We start from the raw sequence: 26,460 nt of genomic DNA on the forward strand, positions 1-26,460 counted from the left end.
CATTCCCGAACTTCTTTTTTCTCCGGTACCAGTTCGCCTTCCCCGTAGCCTGCTTCGCAGACTTAAAAAGCCCTCCCCCACACTTTCCGCCTCGCGGGCTGATTCCGTTTCTCGTTCGCTCCTTTTCCAGACATTCTGATGACTAAAATGACCATACCGTCGTAGTAAACTCATTGTGTCTTATCTCTGATACTGTCAGACCTTTGCACATTTGAGGGCGAACGGACGAACTGAATGTATCATGTGTTCTTTTTATAGTGATTCATTATTTAGGTCATTGTTCACAAAGAACAAGGGTGTTTGCTGACTTTTCATTCACTGCGGGTCATTTGAATACTGCGGTATTTAAGAATTCAGTTATGTTTTCAAACTGCTAACGTTTTCGCGTTGCAAAGGCCGTCAGGATTTGTAACAGAGTTAATGTCACTATTGGATTCAAAGTTGTCTCTGACTTGACCGAACCTGACATCATCGTTCTCACCACCTCACCCCCATATTAGCGTTAGAAATGCTGATTTGATAGGTGTTCACTGGATGCCTTCTGACGTTTAAGTCCTGTTTTCAAGAAGGAAGACTATTCTTAGGGCTCTTGGAAATTCTAACATTTTTTCCCTTCTCTTTTTTCTGTATTGAAGGTACTATTTTTGAGGCGGTAGAAGGGGAATAATTTTGATGGCCAGTACTTTGATAGGACCATTTTTCCAACTCGTGTGTGCCTAATTTGAGGGTGATCTAAATATTTTTCAATGATTTATTCATACTGTCTGAGCGTTGATCATCAAAGGTGTTGATGATTGTCTGAGTGTTGATTCATCAAAGGTGACGACCTTGCAGCAGTAAATAGTATGGAAGCAATTAGTGGAAACTAGGCATTGTTTTATGTGGCGAACTCAGTTTTGTTTGTTGTCTTCTGTTTCAGCGCTTTCTATCTATCCAGACCTAAGCACAGATTTTCCAAAATGATAAAAAAATGATCACTAAGTTTGGGCAACATTTACTCCCTCCTCATTTGATTTAATCATTCTGCCAGCCTTATCTGTTATTTGAAAGTTCTTTTGTTTCCAGATAGCTTCAAGGGTATGCCTTGATAGTACAGATTTTAGTTGTCATCAGAGGTGCTCTTTTAGCTTTAATTGGTGCAGAAATTCTAGTAGTTTTGAGAAAATATATTGTCTTTTGACAAGAGTAGGTACTTAAATTAGCAAGAGTTAGCGCTTAAATACTTCAGAGCTGATGGAATGTTTTGTAAATGGTATAAGTTGAAACCCTCTGAGTTTAGCAGTGTAAAGATAATGACAAGATGATAAACTTTAAGTGTTGTTACTATGGAAAATGCAGTAATATCGAACTGTTGTCATGAGAGGTTTACCATCTTTGATTGCCAGCCTGGATGGCTTATCTTTGACTAATCATTGTAGTTATTGAATATATTATGAATACACAGGTTGCATGACCTCTCATGTGGGCCTTCAATGGTAAGGTAAAATTGAACTTGCTTTGATTCCATATAATATTTTGAAATCTTCATCAGTGACTTTGTTACTGATAGACTAGTGAGTTCTAGATGTAGTCTACCGTAAACAGACATCAATTTTGAGATTAAAAAAAAAAAAACACATACAAACAAAGGCTTCTTCTTAGCTGTTCAGATTTAACAAAGCTTAGTGTAAAATTATGCTTAATTTTGTAAAAGATACTTTTAAATTTAACAAGCATTGGATCCAAGGTACATGAGGATGTGATTTATATTAACAGCTGCACTTATTGTTGTTGTTATTTGGTGTGATTATAAACTTCTAAAATAAAAAAAAATCCACAAATAACAAAGTGTTTATTAAAGACTCCTTTCTCCTAAAAGAAGAATCCCTTGATCAACGAGGAAGCAACAGTAATGAAGTCTCTTTCCGTTGCTTCAGTTTCTTTTGGTATCTAAATACTCCTAGCAAGCTGTAGAATTATTTTATGTTTCATTTTTGTTGTTATAAAAAATTGTTACTGAGTTAATTTCCATATTGTTGTGAAAACTAATGAGTCACTATTAAAGAAAAGGAAAAATACTAAGGACAAATATTAAGGTGACTCCTCAAGAAATCCCTTCAATCATGAGTCCTAGGTTTAAAGTGAAAGGTCAAAAAAATTGTGATTTAAAATTGTGAAAAATAATAAGTCAGCATTCTGCATTTTTCCCCCTATATACATTAATTTACAGTGACTATATTGCCAAACTTACGTAAAATTTAAAGATCATATACAGGCCATGAAGTAAAGTCACATTTTTCTTGGGGGAATAATTGGAGAAATTGAAAATTGCACCTTAGGTTTAATTAGGATAATGATATCTTGTGTTGATTAGCCTATTTTATAACTCACAAAGCACTTTTACTTATGGTATCTCACTTCACTCTATAGCACAAAGCACCAGGAGAAGTAGGGAAGCAATGAGTTACAGATGAGGACACTGAGGCCAGAAAGGTTTTCAGTCTTTATTTGTTGCTACAGATGCTACATTGCTACAGATGAGGACACTGAGGCCAGAAAGGTTTTCAGTCTTTATTTGTTAGAGTGGATTAGTGTGAGGTCAGGGGCAAGTTGGGATCAAAAGACAGGGTATGAAATTAAAGTCCATTTAATTTTAGGATTCAAATTAAAAAAAAAAAAATTTTAAGTTTACTTATTTTTGAGAGAAAGTGCTAGTGGGGGAGGACCAGAGAGAGGGAGACAGAGGATCTGAAGGTGGCTGTGCACTGACAGCAGAGAGCCTCATGTGGAGCTTGAACCTGTGGACCCTGAGATCATGACCTGAGCTGAAGTCAGACCCGTAACCAACTGAGCCACCTAGGTGTCCCACAAATTTTAAATTTTTAAGAAGAAAGTAACTGGACAATTTTCTTATTTATTCTTCAAATATAAGGTATACAGTTCTCACATCTCTCACATCTCTTAAATACTAATGAAGCCTTGTTTACAGTTGCTTCATGTTCCTGTGACCCCAAGAAGAGGTGTGGGTGAGTTTGCCCTGGTCACAGAAGGTCCTACAGCACATTCAGTAGTTCTCAATTCTGACTTCCTGTTTGCAGCACCTGGAAAACTTTTAAAATAAAACTGCTGCCCTGGCAGCATCTTGGATTTAAAAATAGAGCTTCAACTTCATAATCCCACAGCCTGTGGATCTCTCCTCCTTGACCAGCCCATCTTACCTCCACTCATTTTCACCAAGTGGTGATGTCAGTTGCACCTTTGTTTCTAATAATGGCGCCATCATTTTCTCTGTTGCCCTGGAAATAATTTCATATTCCTCCCTCTCATTTTCTATTTTTCTTTGTCTCTCCTACTGTAGTCCCCTAATATTAGTCAGTGATTAGTCACCAGACAGAAGGTCCTAGAAATTCTTCCTTGTTAATATTTCTTGCATTCATCTCTGCTCTGCACCTGACTTCAGCTTCCTTGATTTCAGCTTAGTCAGAAGGGTGGTCTGTGGCACTCAGATCCTCATCCCTCTCCCCATCCTTTGGCTCTTAGATCTTACACGTTTCTAATAGTTTTATCTTTCTGAAGCATCTTTTTGATCTGGTACTCTACTAAAATTTCCTCAACAGTACGTCCATGGCCAGAGAGAAAGTCCAGACTGCTTAACCTGGATGAAGCCCCTTTTCCTGACACAACTTGCATGTACTTTTCAATGTTGACGCACAGTTTCTCACCTCAGCGTTGTAACCATGTTCATAACCCTTCTCATAGTGATGCCAGCTCATTTTTGTGAACTTTGTGTGGCTCTGGCTATATTGGTTGTTTATTCTTGTCATAAATAATATACATATATAGACTATACCCTTATAATTTAAAAGGCAAGCTCTGTGTTGATTACTCCTGATTAAGCCCCCCGGGGTTTATAGGACATTATAAAAGAAAAGAGAAAATATCTAGAATTTACAGTTACTGTGCTTGTTTCATGTCATATAAATATTGACCCTGCAGCACTTTTTTTAAAATGAAAAGTAAATCTGAGACTGGAATTACCTCTCTGAAAAAACATTCATGCTATTTTATACACATTTTTTTCTATATACGGGTGTGGTAATTTTTCGAAAGTTGCTTTTGATGAAGGCTCATTCACTGGTCAGCCCGGAGTCAGCCAGATATATTAGACATGCTTTATCTTGGAGAAGTCAGTGCTGAAACAGCCAAATAACTTAGTTCATTTGGAGGGTTTAAAAAATGTACTTGTCATTGTTTGGCTGGTTGCCTCTCCTTGGTAGTGAAGGTCACATTCCCTGAAGCAACTGCCCTTAAAGTCCACTTTGGATAGGAAGTGCATCCGAAAGGCATCCTCCTGGTTGGTTTCTCTGATCCTCTTGTCTCCCTCTCTCTTCCTCTTCCTTCTCCCTCCCCATCTATTCTTTTTTTCTCCTCCCCACTCCTCCTGTACCTCTCCTCCCCCTTTTTTGTTTTCCATCCTGTCTTCCCCCACCCCCCTTCTCCTGCACTTTCTCTTCACTCCCTGTTTCTTCTACCCCTCCTACCCCACCAACACACTCTGCTCTTTATCTTTCAGAATTTCTTGTGGCATGATGTTGATTAATAGTCTGCCCGTGTATGTAAACCATAATGATGGACATGTCTTGAGTCATTTGACCAGAATAGTGAGGATAAGGATCCTGATTCTGTTCTTGGGTAAACTTTTGGGAGGAGATGGAGTCTGCCAGCAGAAGGCGGCAGGCATGTGAAACAGAGTTGCTCAGCTTCAGATTTTCACTGCTAATCAGCGAAATCTCTGTCAGCTCCAGCTAACCCCAAGTGTCTTCCCCAGCTCCCCACTCTTGTCAGGAAGTGTTGCAAGTCCCCTACTTTGTACCCTTCTTCCTTTTTTTTCCTCTTGAGGTCTTGCATTTAAGTTAATTAATGATCCTTTGAGGAAACTGAGGAAAGGAAAGCCTTTTTGAAAATAGCTTTTTTCTACTTTATTAGAGAGAATAGTTTATTAATTGTTTTTAATTCTGGGGCCATCATCTTATATTTTTATGATGCCTTCAGATTTTCTAAGTTTGTTTTTGTCTACTGTCCACATTCAGAAATCTTTTTAGAAGTAATCACAGTGGGCATTGTTATACAGGAAGCTGAGGCTCAAATATTGAACAAGTGACTTTCCCAGTTGATTTATATCGGGTAATTGTAACCTATAGTATCAAACTGCTTATTAGACAGTGCTGTTTATATTGCCAAATTTTTTCAGCTCTGTCACTTCTCTTACCCTAATTAAGCTGTTACAGACATTAGTTAGACATTCTTAGATGAACTTCAATAATTACTTAATTCTTATAAAGCATTTCATTAGCAGGCTATTTTGTTATTCTAGTAAAAAAATACGTGATGTAAAATTCATCTTCCTAATACATCAACGGGGCTTTTGTTTTCTGTTTTCTGTCTGTTTTTGTTTTTGTTTTCTGTCTGTGTTGCTTTTATATTCCTTAATTTTCTCAAATATCATCTTTTATCATCCTTTACTTTTTATTCTCTATAAATATTTAATTTCTCTTTATATAGCTCCTTCTTAGGACTTAACATTTGTCTAAGGCAGTTTACTGTCTCCATCTCCCCATTTTTCTTTTTTAAAAACTTTCTGTAATATTCTTTAAAAGTAAATATCATGTTGACACTTTGGACAAAGTACTTTTATTCCTCAGCTTTTTTTTCTCCCCCATTAACCTAGCATTTAGAAATTAACAGTGTTCACACATTCCTTTTATATTATTCTACCATTTCTGTGGCATTTCACCAATGTGCAAGACTGCACATGAAAGTATGCTTAGGAAAACCTAACGAACACCCATGTTAGTACATCTAATTACCCATCATTTCATGCCTACAATGTGCAAATGGCCGGATGAAAAGCAGCAGCCATGTTCATGGTCTTATCCAAGGAATGCGAACTTTGTGCTGCCAGTGGAGTACAGTTTTCTTTCAGAACCCTCCTACCACGTCCTTTTTTGTGTCTTTGCTGAAGTCCCTTACTGCGGGTAACTTTCCAGCCCTCTCTCATAGTGCCCAAGTAAAGAAAGTGTCTGAAATCCAAAATTAAGAAGAAATATGTATGTAAAGAAATTGTTGTAAGGGTAATTTAAATAATTGGATGTTTAATAGAGGATGATTTTTGGTGGTAGTGGAAATGGCTATTTACATAGGGCTTTCTTAAGATTGAAACCTGTAACTATCGAATTTACTTGCTACCTACCTGTCAATTAAAAAAACTTTTCTTGAGTGCTTGTTATGTGCCAGGCCCAAAGATAAATTAGAGTCTCCTACTTTCAAGAAAGCAATTTATTTATTTATTTTTATTATTTTTAATATTTATTTACCTTTGAGAGAGAAAGAGAGAGAGAGACAGAAAGAGAGAGACAGGGAGTGTGTGAGCTGGGGGAGGGGCAGAGAGAGAGAGGGAGACACACAATCTATCAGCACAGAGCCGGATGAGGGGCTCTAACTGAGATCATGACCTGAGCTGAAGTCGGACACTTAACCGACTGAGTCACCCAGGTACCCCTCAAGGAAGCAATTTATTATAAGGTAGGAAGAATAGCTTTGATTAAAAATAATTATAAAAGATTCTATAATGTGCAATGTGGTGATGGTCAGGAAATGAGTTTTTCTTGGAAATTTCTAGGCAAATTCTGAGAACCACCTCCTTGGTCCTCATCTGGAACCTGGCTGTTACCCAGCACTGAAATCATATGTATACCTGTGATTGTATTATGGTTATTAGGACTATTGCAGGACTTGACCCCAGCCTTTTCAGGTGTAGACCCTGAAAAGTATACTTGTCTGAAATGTTCTTTTCCCTATCACGCACTCAAAACTCATTGCATCCAGGGGCACCTGGGTGGCTTAGTCGGTTAAGTGTCTGACACTTGAATTCAGCTCAGATCATGGTCTCACAGTTTGGTCACATGAGATGGAGCCCCGCGTGGGGCTCTGTGCTGACAGTGTGGAGCCTGCTTGGGATTCCCTCTCTCCTGCCTCTGCCCCGCTCATGCTCTCTCTCTCTCTCTCAAAATAAATAAACATTGAAAGAAAATTTAAAAAAAAAGCATTTAATCCAGATGAATAGGGGAAGTTTTATGATGTGTATGGCCAAATTTTTGACCTTTTGAAATGGAAAATTCTTTATATTTATAATATAAAATTATATTTATTTACATAAATATTTTAGCTATTAACCAGCTCCCCTGCAGTAAAGGAGTCTGGATGACATTGAGTGCCCTCTTATTCATGGGGGTACGGCCTCTCCTACTCATAGCCTTTTTTTTTTTTCCTGCTGAGTGAAAACTAAGTTGGTTGTGATGAGAAGGAGCCAGCATTGAGGTTTTACTGATGCCAAATATGACTGCATAAAGCTTTATTAAACAGGGTGTGGTTCGGTTGGGAGTTTTGCCTTTATTTTGAGTATGGAGTGTTTATTTATTTTTTTTTTTTTATTGAGTATGGAGTTTTTTGTTTTTTTTTAATTTTTTTTTTTAACGTTTTTATTTATTTTTGAGACAGAGAGAGACAGAGCATGAACGGGGGAGGGGCAGAGAGAGAGGGAGACACAGAATCCGAAGCAGGCTCCAGGCTCTGAGCCATCAGCCCAGAGCCCGACGCGGGGCTCGAACTCACAGACCCCGAGATCGTGACCTGAGCTGAAGTCGGACGCTTAACCGACTGAGCCACCCAGGCGCCCCGAGTATGGAGTTTTAAGATGAATATCAGAAAGCAGGATTCCTGTAAACCAGCCAGTCAGTGATGCAGCCAGCTCTTGACGAGTCTAAGTATGATTTAGCAGATACCACCGGGAAGAAATGAAATTGAAATTGATAAGTAAAAGTTAAAATGAGCACATTTCATATTAAAATGTAGCTTTGTTCATAACTTTAAAAAAAAGGAAAGGCAGTGAAGTATTTTCTATGCTACAATTTAAGTGACTAAATGTTTAATGAGGAAGTGAAATAATAATGGTGGTAGCATTTATTGAGGGCCTTCCGTGTATAACTATATCCTGTTTTCTTTTATACTTCAATCAGTTTCTTTTCATTCTCTTTTACTATATCCTCTTTCTTTACCTGACTCCTAAAGGCTCTTGCTCCCCAGAGCTCACTGTTTGCCTCTCTTCTTTCTGAAGCTTCCCGGCATGAACCCATCTACTCTAAGTTGACATTCTCAATACATGATCTCTGAAGCAAAACTCTCCTCAGAGCTCCGGACTACCAATTGGTGTCTAACAGATACTTCAGAGTAACATTGAGAACTGAATTCTTGGTTTTCCTGTAAATATTTAATCTGCCTTCTGCTTCCTTACTCTTCAGGCTTTTTTCTTTTTGTGCAGTAAATTGTTGTCCCATCCATGCACTTCAGAATGAAACCTGGGTGACATTTTTTAATCTTCGCTTTCCCCCATATTACAGCCACCAGCTATTCCTGTTCATTCTATTCCAGATTATTTCCAAAGTCTGCCCACCCATCTCCTTCTCCACCCGCCTTCCCAATCTAGGTCACTATTATCTCCTCCCTTCCCTGCTGAAAGTCTCTTACTTTCCTTGTTCCATTTTGTTCCCCTCCCTCCTTAATCCTTTCCCCAGAAGGCACCAAATATAGTTTTCTCTATTAGATCGTGTCATTCTTTTGCTTAAAAAAAATGCAAAGGCTTCACATGGACCTTATGATAAAATCCAAGAGTATTACATTAGTTGAACGGCCCTGCTTGATTTAGTTCTTGCCAAGCTCCCCACCTTTATCATGTGTCACTCTTAGCTTGCTCTTTTGCCTCAGCCACACCTTTTTCTTCAAACTCTCCAACACTGATCTTTTTCTTGCTGAGGGTCTTTGTCCCTCTGCCCGGGGTGCTCCCATCTACTTCTTCATGCCACACCCTTATCCCACCTTTCTCACCTTGCCTTCCCCCCCAACCCCTCCCCCCCACCCCAACACACAAACACTCCTTGGTGACCATCTAATCCTGTACATCTCGGTTTATTTAAAAATAAGTTTCCTTGCTACTTTATCTAAATGAGGTCTTTCCTCTTCCTTCTTTACAGAAAACTTCCTTTGACTTCTCCTTATGTAAAGTAAGTCTTTCCCCTCCATTCCTTCAAGATTACTTTCCTTTATGTAAAGAAGTTTTTCCTTCACAGCATTTGTAAGCATGACTGATTTTCTTGGTCAGGTTCTCTATTTCTTCCCAAAGGGAATGTAAACACCACCGAGAGCAGGAAACGAGGTTGTTTTATTCATGGTGTTGTCCCCAGTGCCCAGCACTGTGCTCTATGTAGACAAGACACTCAAGCTGTTTCTTTTTCTGAATGAATAGAAAAAACTAATGAAAAGGTCTCTTTTGCTTAAAAACTGGACTCTGTATTATTTTGTCTCCTGCTTATTTTATCCTGATAAGAAATTGAATAGCGATCCTATTCTTTGGCCAGGATTGACTAGATTAATCCTCTGAAAAGATAAATTTATTAGTCATTAAAAAAAAAATTACTGAAGTACAGTAGTTCCAAAACAAGATATGTTTTCAAAAAGAAAAAAATGATAGTATGTAGAATTACAATACTTTAGAATTATTTATTTATTCATTTTTGCTTAGCGTTCAGGATATAGAAAGTCTATGGCAGACCACACACAAAAAACCATTCAAAAAACCCTAAATCAAAACATCTGTCCCAGATTCTAGCCAGCACACATTTTTAACAGCTTTTTTGAGATGCAGTTGATATATAATAAACTGTATATGTTTAAAGTGTACAGTTTGACCAGCACAGATTTTTAAATGACATGTCACTCTGAAGTTGCCTTATAAGATGTTATTAGCATGGATAAACTGTATTGAATAATGTATGTATGTAAGAGCATCAAATGAATATAGAAGATAGATTATGCCCTCAGTGAATGGTTAAAAATAATTGTGTATAATAGCAAAAGAATGATTGTTCTTTCTAAATCATAGGTTACTGTTTATGCTTTGTGCCATTTAAAATCTTATCTTCCCTTTTGTATTTTATCAGGATGTTTCTTCTGGTGGGAGCACCCAAAGCAAACACTACCCAGCCTGGGATTGTGGAAGGAGGGCAAGTCCTCAAGTGTGACTGGTCTTCTCACCGCGGGTGCCAGCCAATCGAATTCGATGCCACAGGTAAATATTGCAACAGTGGCCCCTTTTCCTTTACCCTCTCTTCCCTTCCCTCCTGTTGGGGAGCAAGAATTTCTGTTTCCATTAAAGGCCCTTCTAGCTGGGCTAAGAATCAAGTTGACAGGAGACAGATTAACAGTAGAAAATCAAAATTAATAGGTGCATGTATGCATGGGGAATCCATATAGACATGAAAATTCTGAAGACAGGCAGAATGAGGTATAATATGTCATCCTGAACTAAGGAGAAAGGTGTTAGGGGTCTGGGATTTCAGAGGAAAGAAATGCATTTCATGGAGTGATAATAAGAGAAGCAGATGTTTGATAATTAGATGTTTGCCCTGCCATACAGATGGGTCACTCAGATAAAGTTTGTCTCTGTTAATAACCCGTATTCTGAGAAAAATACTCAATTTAGTTTCATCTGTGTGGTTAAGGGAGTGACAAAAGTCTCTTGAGTCCACAGGATCTCAAGTGCCTTCAGCTCAAAATAATCCATATGCCAAAATGGCACATTGGGGGGGGGGGGGTGTGGGTGCTGTCCCGAAACCCCTTCATTCCCCCCATTAGATATTTATTTAGTATCATTTAATTTTTAAAAGAACTTACTTTAGCTTAAATGTAACAACTTAATAAAACAATTTATATAAGCACTTCAGATCCCTAGGAAGGTTACATGAAGACAAAAGACTTAACATTTTTCCTACAATTTTGTCATATATGTATAAAAGTCTTAAAAATACATTGTATTTTCACTGCTTTGGATGTCTTCAGTTTCAAACTGTGTGAATTTGCAGAAATCTGGGGAAGTATATTAAAGTGTTTTTCTGTCTCTTCTGAGAAGAAGGAACAAGGCTTTTTGTCTTTTTCTTTGTCAGCAAAATTGAAGTGCGACTTATTGACAATTATACATCAAGTCCCTAATCATGAAATAATCTAAAACCTTGAGTGGTGCTACCAAAACCAGTTGAGGAATTTTTGTATTCAAGTAGATTTGGTTGACTTAAAAAAAAAATTCTTACCCAAAATTTCTTGGATAAATTATGCATTATGGTTTGGATAACATTAAAATCTTCTCTATAGGGACAAATTTCTGTGTCAGACAAGACTGTGGTGGAAAGGAGAAAAATAGCATGAGGAAGATGGGAAGAAAAAAGTTGAGTTTTACATTTACATCAGTGAAATAAAATATATAGAATCCTGTACACATTTGTGTTGGTATATTTGTCTACATTTGGGCAAACTTAGAGAATCTTCAAAGAAATAATGTGGCATTCTTTTGGTAAAATAGTTTTACAAAATTTTTTTTAACAATTTTGATTTTCTGGCTTTGAGAGAATATTTTAAGATAAGCCTAAAGACAACTAATTTTTTTTCCATATTGTTGTTTCCTGCTAGTTCTAAAATATATTAGTTCTGGGAATTATAATATTAGTGAAACAGGAATCATGGTGTAGGCTGTTCCATTTGGCATTCTGGTCAGTGCCAAAATGAGTGTCTGTCATTAAGTTAACTCTTAATAGAAATCAGGTCACATATTTGTTTTTTTCCATTTGAAATCATCTACATTAAGCCCTGTTGTATTTTCCATATATGGCTGACATTTGGAAAACCCCAACAGTATGTCAATAGGCTCTATTTGACTACAAATGGAGAAACACCAGTGATTCAAAATAATACGGGTCAGGGCATTTATATCTTCTAACAAAATAAGAAAATAATAAAATGAAACCATACTTTAGTTTTGATAGGTTGTACTTTTCAGATATATTTCTGTACTCAACACCATAGGTTTTTATGGAACACAAGATTATTTATTGCTTTTTTTAAATTTAGCTTTATATACTGTTCTGTTTATTAACAAATTAGTATATGCACTTGGTAAAAAAAAAATTTCAAACAGTCCAAAAAGGGTATACAATGAAAAAAAGGAGTCTCTCACATCAACCTGCTTAGAGGCAGTTGTTCTAAACAATTTCTTTGATCGCTTTAGAATTTTCTTACTCCCACATATGTGTATATCCTTAAAAGACTCACAAATAAGAATATACTCAATATTTCTGTTAAGCACTTGACTCCTCCCCACCCCTCCCAACAATATAAATCTTTTGTAGAGTTTTCCTTTCCATATGTGTATATAAGCAAGAGTTTATCTTGTTCTTTGCAAAATACTGATGGTATTTATTCTTTAGTGTATATAGCCTAATTTATTTAACTTGTATTTCCTGTTGCTGGACATTTAGATTGTTTCTAATCTTTTGTAATTATAAACACTGCAGTAGTGAAAAATCTTATATGTATGTATTTATGCAAATGTGTGAGTATGTGTGTAGGATAAAGTCCTAGCAGAGCATTTTTAAATATGTACATTTGAAGTTTTGATAGGTGTGGCAAATTATTCTTCACAGAGGTTTACATTCCCCCAATTTTACAATGGGAAGAATTTTACAATTCCTCCTTTTCTGACATCCATGACAACACCATTTATCATCATACATTTACCTTTGTCAACTTTATATTGTAATTATCCTATCCATATTATGTATTTATTTATGTATATTTTATATGATTATGTTAATTTACATTCCTTTAATGGTAAGATTAATCATCTTTGCATTTGTTTGTAAGCCATAGCATTCCTTTTCTTGTGCACCACTATTTACTATATTTACTTATATTTTCTATTGATTTGTGATTTTAAGAAATGAATTTCAGTTGATGGCATTCTATCCTTTTAGTTGCTTATGCCAAAATCTGGAGTTATGCGTGACATTACATCTATGAGAAAATCAAAATCTAACTGCTTCTTGTCATTCTGCTGCTAACATCCTGGTCTAAGCCACCATTGTCTCCCACCTGCACTGTTGCCCTGGACTCCTGAGTTAGCAAGGGTACTGCCAGGAAAGAGATGGTATGCTTAAATTGGGATAGTTTGAGGAGCTTTTAGTAAAAGAACTATTTTAAAAGAGTACTGTGCAAGGTCTCATTACAATTGGACCCCTTGGCCTGAAGGTAGATCGGGAAGGGAGTGGGTACTAGAATTCAGAGGATTAGGTGGAGAAAGCCACAGGACAGGAGCTGTGGCTTTTGTCCAAGGGCAGTAGCCAGTCCAGAGTAACTGGAAGGGAGGAGCAGGGGAAAAAAACCACCCTGACTCACTCTCTTCCCTCCCTTTGATCCTGTGTGTGCTCCCCACTGGTGGAATCCACATGGGAGCCAGGGGACACGGCAGTCCGTGAGTTCATCCTGGTCAACATCCTGGGCCAAGAGCAGGGTGGATAGGAAACCTGGAGGAGCAGTTGGAAGAGAGCTGGTATGTGTCACTGTTTTCCCCACTTCTGCCCTGGATACTCCCAGACTGTTCTCTACAGCAGCCAGAGTGATTCTTTTAAAACATTCCGATTATAACACTCCTGTTCAGATTTCACTAATACCTTACCATCTGTCTTATAGTAGCCGAGAGGTCCCTGAGTTTCAGTCCACTATTTTTATAGATTTTTTTTTTTTTTTTTAATTTATTTTTGGGACAGAGAGAGACAGAGCATGAACGGGGGAGGGGCAGAGAGAGAGGGAGACACAGAATCGGAAACAGGCTCCAGGCTCTGAGCCATCAGCCCAGAGCCTGACGCGCGGCTCGAACTCACGGACCGCGAGATCGTGACCTGGCTGAAGTCGGACGCTTAACCGACTGCGCCACCCAGGCGCCCCTCAGTCCACTATTTTTATCTTTAACTTCATCTTCTGCTATTCTCCTCTCCATTCTTTTCCAGCCTCATTGGGTCTCTTTGCAGTGGCTCATAAACAAAAGACACATTTCCACCTCACCCTTGCTTGGGCTCTTCTCTCTGCCTGGAACATTGTTTTCTCAAATGTCCATTGGGTGCCCCCTCCACCCCTACCTTCAAGAATAGCTCAAATACCATCTTCTCAGTCATTCCCTGACCATTTGTTTAAAATTGCAATTGCCCCTTTCCCACTTTGTGCTCTGTCCTCTTTTCTGCTTTATTTTTCCCTGGAATACTCACATTGCTACATAAGGTATTTATGTAAGGTAGTTAATGTCTCCTTCTTTCAATTAGTTTGTATGTTCTATGAGAACAGTTGCGTGTGTGTGTGTGTTTTAATCTGTTTTGTTCACTGCTGTAGCCCTAGGGCCTACAGCAATGCCTGGTGCCTAGTACAAGTTGGTGCTCAGCAGATTGAATAGGTGAGTGAATGAATGGATCATAAGAGCCTTTCCTATAGTGAAGAAATAAAGTTTTAGTTATAGGTGTACAGATAAGTATTTTTTGGTCTGTTCTTTTTTCCTGATGATATTTTTGTAATCATGTTGTATAACTTCTGAGACTTCCCTCATAAAAGGAATATATAAATTAAGACTTCATTTTTTACAATTAGAATTTTTGTCCAAATAGGTTTTGTTTTGTTTTGTTAAGAAAAGACGATAATATAGATTGCAATAAGCTAGTCAGAATAACGTGTATCTAGAAAGACACTGTCAGACTGTGTCTTGACTGTGGAAGAAATGCTTACGTTTAAGCATCCCCCAAACTTGCCTTACACCTCTCCTGAGGAGCTCATTCCATCCAAGCCCAAACATATAAACATCTCTGCACCACAAATATCTTTTTTATCTTTTTCAGCATCTCAAGGGAGGTAGTGGCTTTTCTGTCTATCTTTCCCTCATCTCAGTCGCATGTCAAGGGAGACAATAGCCGAGCATATTAGTGTGGTTTGTGGAGGCGAACTACCTGGGCTCAAACCCTGGTTCTGCATTTACAGCTATTTAACTTGCACTGTCTGTTACTGCCAGCTGCCCGATGCATTGTCCTCATCAGACTTGCTCCTGGGTATGTGTTCAGCTGAATGAGTTAATGTGTGTGTGAGTTCAGACATGTAATGTGCTTAGTACAGGGACTGGCACATTGCGGTGGCTCAGTAAATACAAGCTGCTTTGTATTGTTACCACTTACTCCCTCTGCTTTCTCATGGACACTGCCTGTTCTTTCATTTCTCTCTGTCCCTGCTCCGCATTTGCCCTTTTTCTTTCATTCTCTCTCTCTTTCCCTTTTTATTTTTTAATATTTACTTGAGAGAGAGAATGAGGGAGAAAGTACGAGCTGGGGAGGGACAGAGAGAGAGAGAAAGAATCCTAAGGAGGGTCCTTGCTGTCAACACAGAGCCCAACGCAGGGCTTAATCTCATGAACCTGAACTGTGAGATCATGACCTGAGCCTAAGAATCAGATGCGTAACCGACCTAGCCACCCGCGCGCCCCTATTTTTTTCTTTTTTCCTTTCCTTTTCTTTCATTTCCTTTTCTTTTCTTTCCTTCTCTTTTCTCCCTTCTGTTCCCTTCCCTTCCTCTGACTTTTCCTTTCCTGACTTTCAAACATGTTTAAATTGTTTCTACCTGAAAAACTAATCAAAACAGCTTCCCCTTGAACATTATCTCCTCTCAGTCATTTTCCTTTCTCTGTCTCTTCACATCCAGGATAATTGAATCCACTTCATCACTTTCCATGTTTAGTCACTTCAGTCTGGCAACTCAGCAGTGGCTCTAAATGAAATCGTTAGTAGCCACCTGCTTCAGTGGACACTTTGGACCCCTCATCTTACTGGACTTTTTACAGTTTGCTCCACTGACCATTCCTTCCTTATTTTAAAGTGTCTGCTCTTTGACTGGAACTCTCATGTCCCCTTATTGTTCCTAACCTTCTTAATGCTGTGGTACATTTTGCCCTGTGACTCTTCTTTCTTCACTGACTTTATATTTGCTGTACATTGTGATGTCTTGAAAAGGAAATAGGCCTTGGAGTCAGACAAGCTTGTCTAGCTTTGTCATTTTTCCAATGTTAGTTGGGAAAATTACCTACCTTTCTACATTTTGTAATACATTGCTGGGGTGATCATGAAGAATTTAAATTAGGTAGTTTATCTGCTACTTTATTGTGTTTCTGGGTGCAGAAGAGACTTTAATGCTTAAAAGGGCTCCATGCTGATTCTAATACTTTGGAAATAAAATTCATAAAATCATTTTTTTAAATTATATCTGGTTTATATGATGTGGTAGATATCACGACTGTCCATCAGTATCGTGTTTCTAAAACTGTGGCAAAACCTTGAATTTAAATATGCCCATGTGACTTTTTTCTAGCCAATTAAACATGAGTAGAAGTGTATCAATTGTGAGTAGAAGGATTAGGAGTTATTCTTCCTCTCCTCTTACCAGATGCCATAGTAAGTAGTGATAGTTTAAATGATAGAGCCTCCATCAGCCTGGGTCACTGAGTGAGGAAGACGTGAAGCATAGACGCTTTACTAATCTATGATGTACATGTACAAAATAATTCTTTGTTATTTTTAACTAATGGATTTTAGGGACGCTTGTTATTACAGCATAATGCAGCCTAACTGAATTAATACATACAGGGACAGTGACATTGAATGTTATCAGTAGTTGGCTGTTGGAAAATGGTTACTGAAACCCTTTCCTATCTGCATGCCAATTTGATCTTGTCTTTTTGTTCTATTTTACTGGATCCTGAGTGGTTAAGTGACTAGATATCATTGCTTATGCTAAAAATGGTCCTGGGTCAGTAACTGCATTTAGACTGGGAGAAATTGTAAATAGACTGAAAATACATGATAGGGATGCTGTACGCAGCTCTAGGGTTCCCTGAGTACAATGATTTATAAATGGCAGTCCTTTGTGGGAATTCTGAAAGCAATGGCTGTGAAGTATAAGAGGTACCATTCCTTTGGGGCATGAAGCTTTGAAGCTGGGGTAGGTCCTTTCTGCCCACCATATCTTGTTTCTTCCTGTGTGAGCTGTTACCTAGTGAGGCGAAGAGAAGAGCTCTAAATATCCGTATGTATGCACTACTGCACGGGGAAAGTCACGTAAGCACTCTGATCAGGGAGGGATGTCTGCTTCTGTCCTATATCCTCTAAATAGACTGGTGCTGTGTGTGGCCTTTGGCAGTTTTGTGAGTCTGAAACTTCAGTTGAGCCTTGAGAAGGCTCCCTGATGATTTTTGCCACAACGTTTGACATTGGTAACTAACTGCATGAAGTATTTTAGGCTCCTTTGTTTCATGGACTGTTTAAGAAAACAATAGTGACTTTTAGCCCTTCCTGTAAAAAGAACAGACCTCAGCCAGCTCCACAATAGGGTGCTTTTTGCCGATCTAGAAATGCTTGGTGTTAAATAGTATATTGTGAACAGCCTTTACCAATTTCCCTCCTCCTCTGTTCCATCAGGTTCTGCTATACAGACAGTCTTAGTGCCCTAACTGAAGCTCTTTTTCTTCATTGAGCTAAAATTTACATTGATTTTTTTTCCTGGTTATGTTATGATGTGTTTGTTTTCCTGGCTAGACTAAGCTCTTCAAAGCAGGGAACAAATTTGTTTCTGCTCACCATTGTATGCTAGTAGTGTATGGAGAGGTAGGGTATATAGATACAGGTATATATGGTAGAATGCATGTGTGTGTATTTTGCATATAGGTTTGGGTTCTTTGTGAAAAGCAATAAAAATTGACTTTGGCTAAATTTAGCTGAACAGGAAGTTATTAGAAGGATATTGATAACTCACTAGTTTTCTAAAAAATGGGCCACAGAAGCTAGCAGAGGAACCATTGATCCTGTGTTTCACTGCTGCTGGAATCACTGTTGCTGAGCATGGAACAGCAGCAGGAGAATAATTTCTTACACATCCCTGTCTCTATGCATCACTTGCTAGAGATTCAAAGCTTTTGTGGTAGTATCTGAAGGCCTGAGTCTATGTCTCCTGCCTGTGAAAGTCAGGAAAAGCCTGGCTTCTCTCACACAACTAAGAAAAGATAGATTATAAGCTTGTGTCAGGAAACAAAACTTAGCGTCCTTCAAAAGAAGAAAAAGTATAGAAGCAAGAGGGTGCCTTTTTTTCTTTTTGGTTGGAAAATAAGGTAATAGAAAGAAAACATCGTTTAAGAATAAATAGTGTATCTTCACAAAACTAAACTCAAAATGGATGAAAGACCTAAACGTGAGACAGGAAACCATGAAAATCCTTGAGGAGAAAGCAGGCAGAAACCTCTTTGACGTTGGCCACAGCAACTTCTTACTCAACACCTCTTCGGAGGCAAGGAAACAAAAGCAAAAATGAACTGTTGGGATCTCATCAAGATGAAAAGCTTCTACACAGTGAAGGAAACAATCAGCAAAACTAAAAGGCAACCGACAGAATGGGAGAAGATACTTGCAAATGACATATCAGATAAAAGGTTAGTATCCAAAATCTATAAAGAACTTACAAAACTCAACACCCAAAAAACAAATCATCCAGTGAAGAAATGGGCAAAAGACGTGAATAGACACTTCTCCAAAGAAGACATCCAAATGGCCAGCTGACACATGAAAAAATGTTCAACATCACTCATCATCAGGGAAATGCAAATCAATACCATCTCACACCTGTCAGAATGGCTAACAGTAACAACTCAGGCAACAACAGATGTTGGCGAGGATGTGGAGAAAGAGGATCTCTTTTGCACTGCTGGTGGGAATGCAAACTGGTGCAGCCACTCTGGAAAATAGTATGGAGGTTCCTCAAAAAATTAAAAATAGAACTACCCTACAAACCAGCAATTGCACTACTAGGTATTTATCTAAGGGATACCAGTATGCTGTTTTGAAGGAGCACATACACCCCAATGTTTGTAGCAGCACTATCAACAATAGCCAAAGTATGGAAAGAGCCCAAATGTCCATCAATGGATGAATGGATAAAGAAGATGTGGTGTGTGTGTGTGTGTGTGTGTGTGTGTGTGTGTGTGTGTGTGTACATATTACTCGGCAATCAAAAGAATGAAATCTTGCCATTTACAACTACATGGATGGAACTAGAGGGTATTATGCTAAGTGAAATTAGTCAGAGAAAGACAAATATCATATGACTTCACTCATATGAGGACTTTAAGATACAAAACAGATGGATATAAGGGAAGGAAAGCAGAAATAATATAAAAACAGGGAGGGGGACAAAAATCTAAGAGACTCTTAAATATGGAGAGCAAACAGGGTGGTTGGTGGGGTTGTGGGAGGGGGAGGGGCTAAATGGGTAAGGGGCATTAAGGAATCTACTTCCGAAATCACTGTTGCACTATATTCAAACTAACTTGGATGTAAATTAAAAAATAAGTAAATTAAAGAATACATGGTGTATCTATTACTGAGTGATAATTTATGGGCTAATTTTATTTTGTGTTTACCAAAGATGTAACTGGATGCTTAGACAGTGTATAAATTTGTTGGAAGGTGATTTCACTGTAGCTGGTCACATACATTAAGACACATAGTAGTAGCTAAGGAAGGAAGTCTGGATTTTGTCTTAAAGACAGCATAGCACTTAAAGAAACTAAAGAAGCTCTTAAACAAAAAGATAAATATGCTTAGTGTGCTTTCCTTCCTACTCCAGGGCATGATTTTGGGTAGGTGGAGAGGAGGGAAGATTTCAAAAATATTTTTGGAAGACCAATCTACATTTATTTTATTTGAATTCTGAGTGGTAGACACAAATACATTTATACCGAAATAAAGAAGGCATAACTGGGAAGTATCGAACTCTGCCTGGTGCCTTTGAGGAAGGCTTCCCAGGTCACTTGGTGACATATGATCTAGCTAATGAAAAAGGAAATGGAATTCACTACATATAGAAGAGGGTTCCAAGTAGAGGAAACAGTATGTGCATAGATTAGTAAAAGATGTTTATGAATGAAAAGTAATTCTGTGTGACCCACATACGTGGAATCTGTATGTGAGTATAAAGTTTCTATGTGTAGTGTGAGGGCATTGAGGGCATGATGAGAAATGAAAGTGGAAGTAAGCTGAGGAGACATCTAAATGAAGGCACTCTAGGGGCACCTGGGTGTCTCAGTCAGTTAAACATCTGATTTTGGTTCAGGTCATGATCTCATGGTTCTTGAGTTCAAGCACTGCATTGTGCTCCACACTGACTGTGTGGAGCTTGCTTGGGATTCTCTCTCTCCCATGCTCTCTGTCCCTCCCCCTCGCTCCCTCTCTCTCTCAAAATAAATACAAAAACTTTTAAAAAGTACCCTAGCAGTCAACCCAAATCCATTGACTGTAAAGCCTAACACACGTAGAACACTGTATTAAAAATGAAAATATCTAGATCTCAGTGGGTAGACCTTGGTTCCTTGCCCAACTAAGTACACTTGACATGAACGTTACCTAGAAAATAACACTTTCAGCAATTTTACTAGTCATTATTTTCAGTAGAATTTTATGTTATATGAAATAATGAATATTGCCCTGAATATCTTCAAAATATTATACATATGCCTTTCAAACAATAAGGGAAAATGGAGGGTTCTGTGATTAAAAGTTTAATTTAGTAGAAAACTCAGTGCAAGGTGGCAAGCTTAATTGATTTTTGAATGATATTTATGTATTACAGAGCCTGCAGGAACAAAAGGAAACCTCAGTCTAAAATTTCTTATTTCTTAGATTTGTGAAGTTTTGCTCTCACATATGTTGTTGAGGACTTTCTTTCAAGCTATTGACTTCTGCTTCTCATCTTTTTGTTGTTGTTGTTAACTTTAAACATAACCTTTATTTCATTTCTAGTTGTATTTTTTTGTGTGACTTTTTATTTTTCTTTTTCCTGCTGGTTTTCTTGACTTTATATGTAAATGGAGCCAAAGCTAGAATGTAAAAGGGAAAGCCTAGTGTCTTTCAAATATTTTACATACTTTTGTAGTGATTGAAATAGTACAATTGGATTTTTTTAAACTAATTTTTTTGTTTGTTTTTTTGAGACAGAACACAAGCGGGGGAGAGGGGTAGAGGGAGAGAGAGAGCGAATCTTAAGCAGGGTTTAAGATCAATGTGGGGCTCCATCCCCCAACCCTGGGTCTGAGCTAAAATCAAGAGTCAGATGCTCAACCAACTAAGCCGCCCAGGCGCCCTGCCCTCTTGAATTTTTTAAACCCTTTGATCTAGTGACTGCACATCATTAGTAGGTTTTAACCAAGGTCTGCATAATGGCTGAAACTGATTTTTCCCTATTTGACAGAATAGTATGAACTTTGAACCATTGTGGAATTAATGAAACAAAAGGTCATTTAGGGTATGAAGATGACTGATAACGTAGAAAACACAGTTAATTTATCTGAATAAGGATGTGGAAAACTAAGACTTAAGAAAAAATTAACGTATACTTTAATATATTTTAGAAGTAAAAATATTCTAAAATGTATTATATTGAGATGCAAAACAACATCAAGAATATTCATGTAGCAGGATAGATGTGGTCTGTTTTCTCTATTTTGTCTTCATGCCTGAATTGATTTCTTGTTGTCGTAACAACTTACATTAAACTTGGTGGCTTAAAATAGCACAATTTTATTATCTTTAGTTCTGGAGGTCAGATGTCCAAATGGGATTTGCGTTAAATCAGTGTTTTTATCAGTGCTGCGTTCCTTCTAGAGGCTCTAGGGAAGAATCTGTTTTGGTACCTTTCTAGCTTCTAGAGGCCTCCTGCATCCTTGGTTTGTGGTTCCTTCCTCCATCGTAAATGCCAGCAGTGGCTAATCTGGTCTTTCTCAGGCTACATCATCTGACACTGACTCTTCTGCCTCCTCTTGTGATTACATTGGGCCTGCTAAAATAATCCAGGGTAATCTTCCACTTCCGAGTTCCTTAATCTAATCACATCTGCAAAGTCACTTTTGCCATGCAAGGACACGTTCACATGTAAAGTTCTGGGGATTAGGACACGGACATCTTTGGGCATGGGAGCATTATTCTGTTACCACAGTGCCCTTTTATATATTTTGTTGTTTGATACTGGTTACACTGCAAGCTACTTTGGGGCAAGGGGCATGCTTACATAAGTAGGTCTTGTTCCCTCTTATCCTTTTTTGCGTTGGCTCTGTGGGTATAAGGAATGCAAATTTGACTTAGAAGAGGTAAGCCCAGGGTCTGGCTCTGACACTCATTAGATACGACCTTGGGCAAGTGACTTAAGTTTGCCAGGGGTAATACCTACCCCTAAGGGTTGTCATGGAGAGCAAGTGAGATGCCTGAAGGTATTTTAAAGAAAGAAGAGGTATACAAGTAAAGAAAAGGTTGTTTATATCGTGCCCAGACAACAGTTGTGGGGAAGTGAGTAATTATGGAAAATGAAAGAAATAAAGATAATTGTAGATATTCTTAAGTGGGTTATATCTGGGTTTGCATTTTAACCTGTTATGGTGACATTTGGGAAAATCCTCTTCTTGCTTTCCTTTTCTATGAAGCGGATGTTATGAACAGACTGACTACTGCCCCGTTTCCTCAGTGATGAGTCTTTTCCGAAAAGATTGCACTGATGATCAGCACTGACAGGAAAACCTGGCCAAAGTCTCTTTAGAAATACGGCTTCCCTGCATGATTGTTAAACATGTCTCTTAAAAACAGGAGAAGCTTCTACATTTGTGTTCCAAATTCAGTGAATGAGTGTCACCTCTCATTAACAGTATCTGTCCTAGAGAAGGTCACAAGTCAGGTTACTCCCCTGTCTACCCAAAACAGTTTGCTGGAACACTCAGCACTTATTCCCAGAAGGGCCTGGCTGTAGGCTGTGGGCAAACCCACAAACTGGCCTTGCTGGTTCTCTGGTAAAGAAAACGCTGTGGAATATTTTCTAGATGTTATTACTACACTTTGTATTTAATAGCAAATAGAAAACTTTCAGCTGCTCTCTGGCCTCTGTGCCATTCAATTTCGCATTCATTGCAATAAAAATAATCAGGCCGTCTCAAAAACAGCTTAAGTTTGACTTTGTACATTTTCTTTCAGTGTTGCGTCTAGGTCTTTCTACAGTTGTGACAGGACTACAGATTTGGAAGTTAAAAACACAAAGAAAAATAGAGTCCCTATCCTTGTTAATACAAAATAAATCTAAGGAATTTTTTTTTTCAAAGTAGGCTCTAGGCCCAACGTGGGGCTTGAACTCATGACCCCAATATTAAGGGTCGCATGCTGTGCCCACTGAGCCAGCCAGACACCCCCAGGAATTTGTGTTTCGTGAATGAAACTGTTTCTCTTGGTATAACCTGTCATCCCTTGGTGCAGAATTCTATTAACGGGACAGCTGGGAGGCAACCTAAAAATCAATTAATCTAATTCTTTTATTACTAGTCAACTAATACTCATGCAGTTAGTAACACTTTAAGTGTTTCACCAAAAGTAGATTCATAGGGTCCCTTAAAATCCATCTTTTCCCTGGCTCTCTTTGACCTGACTCATTATTTTAAGACTTAACTTGACTCGGCTTTTTTTTTTTTTTTTTTTAAATCTTCAGTAAAGACTTGGTGTTTAAAACTGTTAAATGCTTTCAGGATCATTCCTTCTCATCTCTAGGAAAAAACAAACCAGCATTGATAAAGCAATGGATGTTTTCAAAGGGCCTGTATTCTTTGTGCTGGCTCCAGCAGAGCCATCAGAATTACTCATGGAAGGAGAAGGAGATTTTGATTCTTTGTTCCTTGTGGTAGTCATAACTCAGTAAATAAATAAATACCAACCCCAGAGAAACAAGCTTCATCATGTTTTCTTCTGGCTCTACTTTTGACTCTCTTCTTGTTTGCTTTTGGAAAACAATTACATTTAATTTTATGCAAAAGATGTTTCTTGACACCTCTGTGTTAGAATTAGTAACAGTTTCTCATGTTCATAGATTGTGATTTCAGAACTTATTTTTATGTTCACAAATAATTAGTTTTTCAGTTGTCTGTAACTCCAAACACTTTGAGGTTAGGGATTTTTCTCTCGTGTTTTGAGTCAATACAATTATGCTTCTAGAGACTTTTAAAGACATTTTGAAGTTTATAAAGCAAATCACCCTTCCATTAATACTAATATCTAACTGCTGCATATTATCTATCAGAATTTCTTAAATTAAGAAACTGTAGGGACACCTGGGTAGCTCAGTTGGTTAAGCACCTGACTTTGACTCAGGTCATGATTTTGCAGTTCTTGAGTTCGAGCCCCATGTCAGGCTCTGTGCTGACAGATCGACGCCTGGAGCCTGCTTTGGATTCTGTGTCTCCCTCTCTCTCTGCCCTCCTCCACTCGCACTCTGTCTCTTTCTCTCTCTCTCAAAAATAAATAAGCATTAAAAAAAAAAAAAAAGAAACTGTATTTTGTTACTAAGTCAAATCATTAACCTCCATTTTGGTCTTCAGTAATTTCTAGAATTTTGATTTTTATTTTTTTTGATGAATTATATTTTGCAATATTCTGCTCTATAGTTTGACTCTAAAACAGAATAGAGGAATAAGAATAGTAAGGTTTATTCAGTTTACTAAATTTTCTTGAATTTTGTGAGCTAAAACTGCTTTAATGTGTGGGAGATGAAAGTGTGACCATAATAAAGTCGATTAGGAGGGGATGTAGAAGCTCATAACTAAAGCTTTATATGTGAAGATTAGTGGATATATATCCACACTACTTTTTTCGTCACCTTTGAAACATACAAATAATTCATATTCATTGATTGAATAATTAAGAAAACATCAAGAGGTAAAAAAATCCCAACCACCCAGGAAACTAGTGTCCATAAGATATATTTGTATGTGTGTGTATAGCATGTTTGTGTATGTATCTTGTGGCCTATGTATATACTTTGTGTGTGTGTGTATGTGTGTGTGTGTACACAAATACATAAAATTATAACTTGGTCAGTCTACTATTGGACATTTTGCTGCTTTTGAAAACTATTGTTAACAAAGCAAACATGCTTATTAAGGCTTGTTGGTATTTTTATTTAGGATTTTTAGAAATGAGACTTAGAAGCCAATGAAATAAATGTGTTTTTTAACATACTTCTGATACATATTTGCTAAGTAGGAAAAAAATGATAACAACCTATCCCTGAACCAGATGTTCCTAGGCTTTCTTAGTCCCACAGGTGAAACATTTGTTTTAATTTATATTTCTGATTTCTAGTGAGGTTAAGTCTTTCCTCATGTTTATTAGCTCTTGGTATTTTTTTTTTTTTTTGTATTATCTGTTCTTACTCTTTTTTTAAATAATTTTTTTAATGTTTTTTTTTTTAATTTTTGTGAGAGAGAGAGTATGAGTCGGGGAAGAGCAAAGAGAAGGAGATACAGAATCCAAAGCAGGCTCCAGGCTGTGAGCTGTCAGCACAGCCCGATGTGGTGCTCAAATCCACAAGCCATGAGATCATGACCTAAGCCGAGGTCTGTAGCTCAACTGACTGAACCACCCAGTCTCCCCTGTTCTTATTCTTGATCTGTTACCCGACTAATGCATCTGTTTATTTCTGTCCATTTTGAAAAGAGGTCTTTATTATATATACATTTTTGCTTAGTGTTGCAGCTGTCTTTGCACTTGACAAGTTTGTCATTTGCTTTTTTAAAAAAATTTTTTTAAATGTTTTTATTTATTTTTGAAGGGGATAGAGAGAGAGAGAGACAGAGCATGAATGGGGTAGGAGCAGAGAGAGAAGGAGACACAGAATTCGAAGCAGGCTCCAGGCTCTAAGCTGTCAGCACAGAGCCTGATGCAGGGCTCGAACTCACAAACTGTGAGATCATGACCTGAGCCGAAGCCGGATGCTTAACCAACTGAGCCACCCAGGTGCCCCTGTCATTGCTTTTTAAAACAGCTTTATTGAGATATAATTTACCATAAAATTCACCTGTGTACCATTTTTAAGTGTACAATTCAATGAATTTTACTATATAGTTTTATAGATACAATGTAATTCCAGAGCATGTATCTCACCTTGAAAAGAAACACCTCATGTTCATTATCAGCCACTCTCGCATTTGCACCCCTAACCCTAAGTAGTCACAAATCTACTTTCTGTGTCTGTATATATCCCTTCTCTGGATATTTCATATAAATAGAATGATACACTATGTGGTCTTTTGCGTCTGGCGGTTCATCCACATGTGTAAATGCTCGTTTCCTGTTCTATTGCCCAGAAGCATTCCTTGATCCCTTCCTTGTTTATCCTGTCACCAGTAAATGTACATTTGGGTTGTTTCTACTTTTTGGTTCCTGTAAACAATGCTGCTATGAACATTCACGTACGAGTCTTTGGGCATATGTTTTTGTTTCTCTTGGATGAATACGTATGAGTGGAATTGTTAGGTCATATAGTAACTCTGTGTTTAACTTTTCAAGAAGCTGCCAAACTATTTCAAAAATTGACCACACCAATTTTACATTCCTGCTAGCAGTGTGTGAGGATTCCAGTTTCTCCACATTGGTATGGACGTGTTATTTT

General features: G+C 37.9%; 1 protein-coding gene across 2 annotated transcripts in view; it reads left to right on the plus strand.

Moving 5' to 3' along the window:
• The window catches only part of ITGAV (integrin subunit alpha V), a 116,116-nt gene that overhangs the window by 23,657 nt on the left and 65,999 nt on the right, over nucleotides 1–26,460 (plus strand). For both annotated transcript variants that reach the window (XM_042949391.1, XM_042949392.1), the window contains exon 2: nucleotides 10,032–10,159. In XM_042949391.1, coding sequence (XP_042805325.1) covers nucleotides 10,032–10,159 — 128 coding nt within the window. The remainder of the gene's footprint in view (nucleotides 1–10,031; nucleotides 10,160–26,460) is intronic.

This window comes from Panthera leo, chromosome C1 (assembly GCF_018350215.1).
Source record: "Panthera leo isolate Ple1 chromosome C1, P.leo_Ple1_pat1.1, whole genome shotgun sequence".
NCBI lineage: Eukaryota > Metazoa > Chordata > Mammalia > Carnivora > Felidae > Panthera > Panthera leo.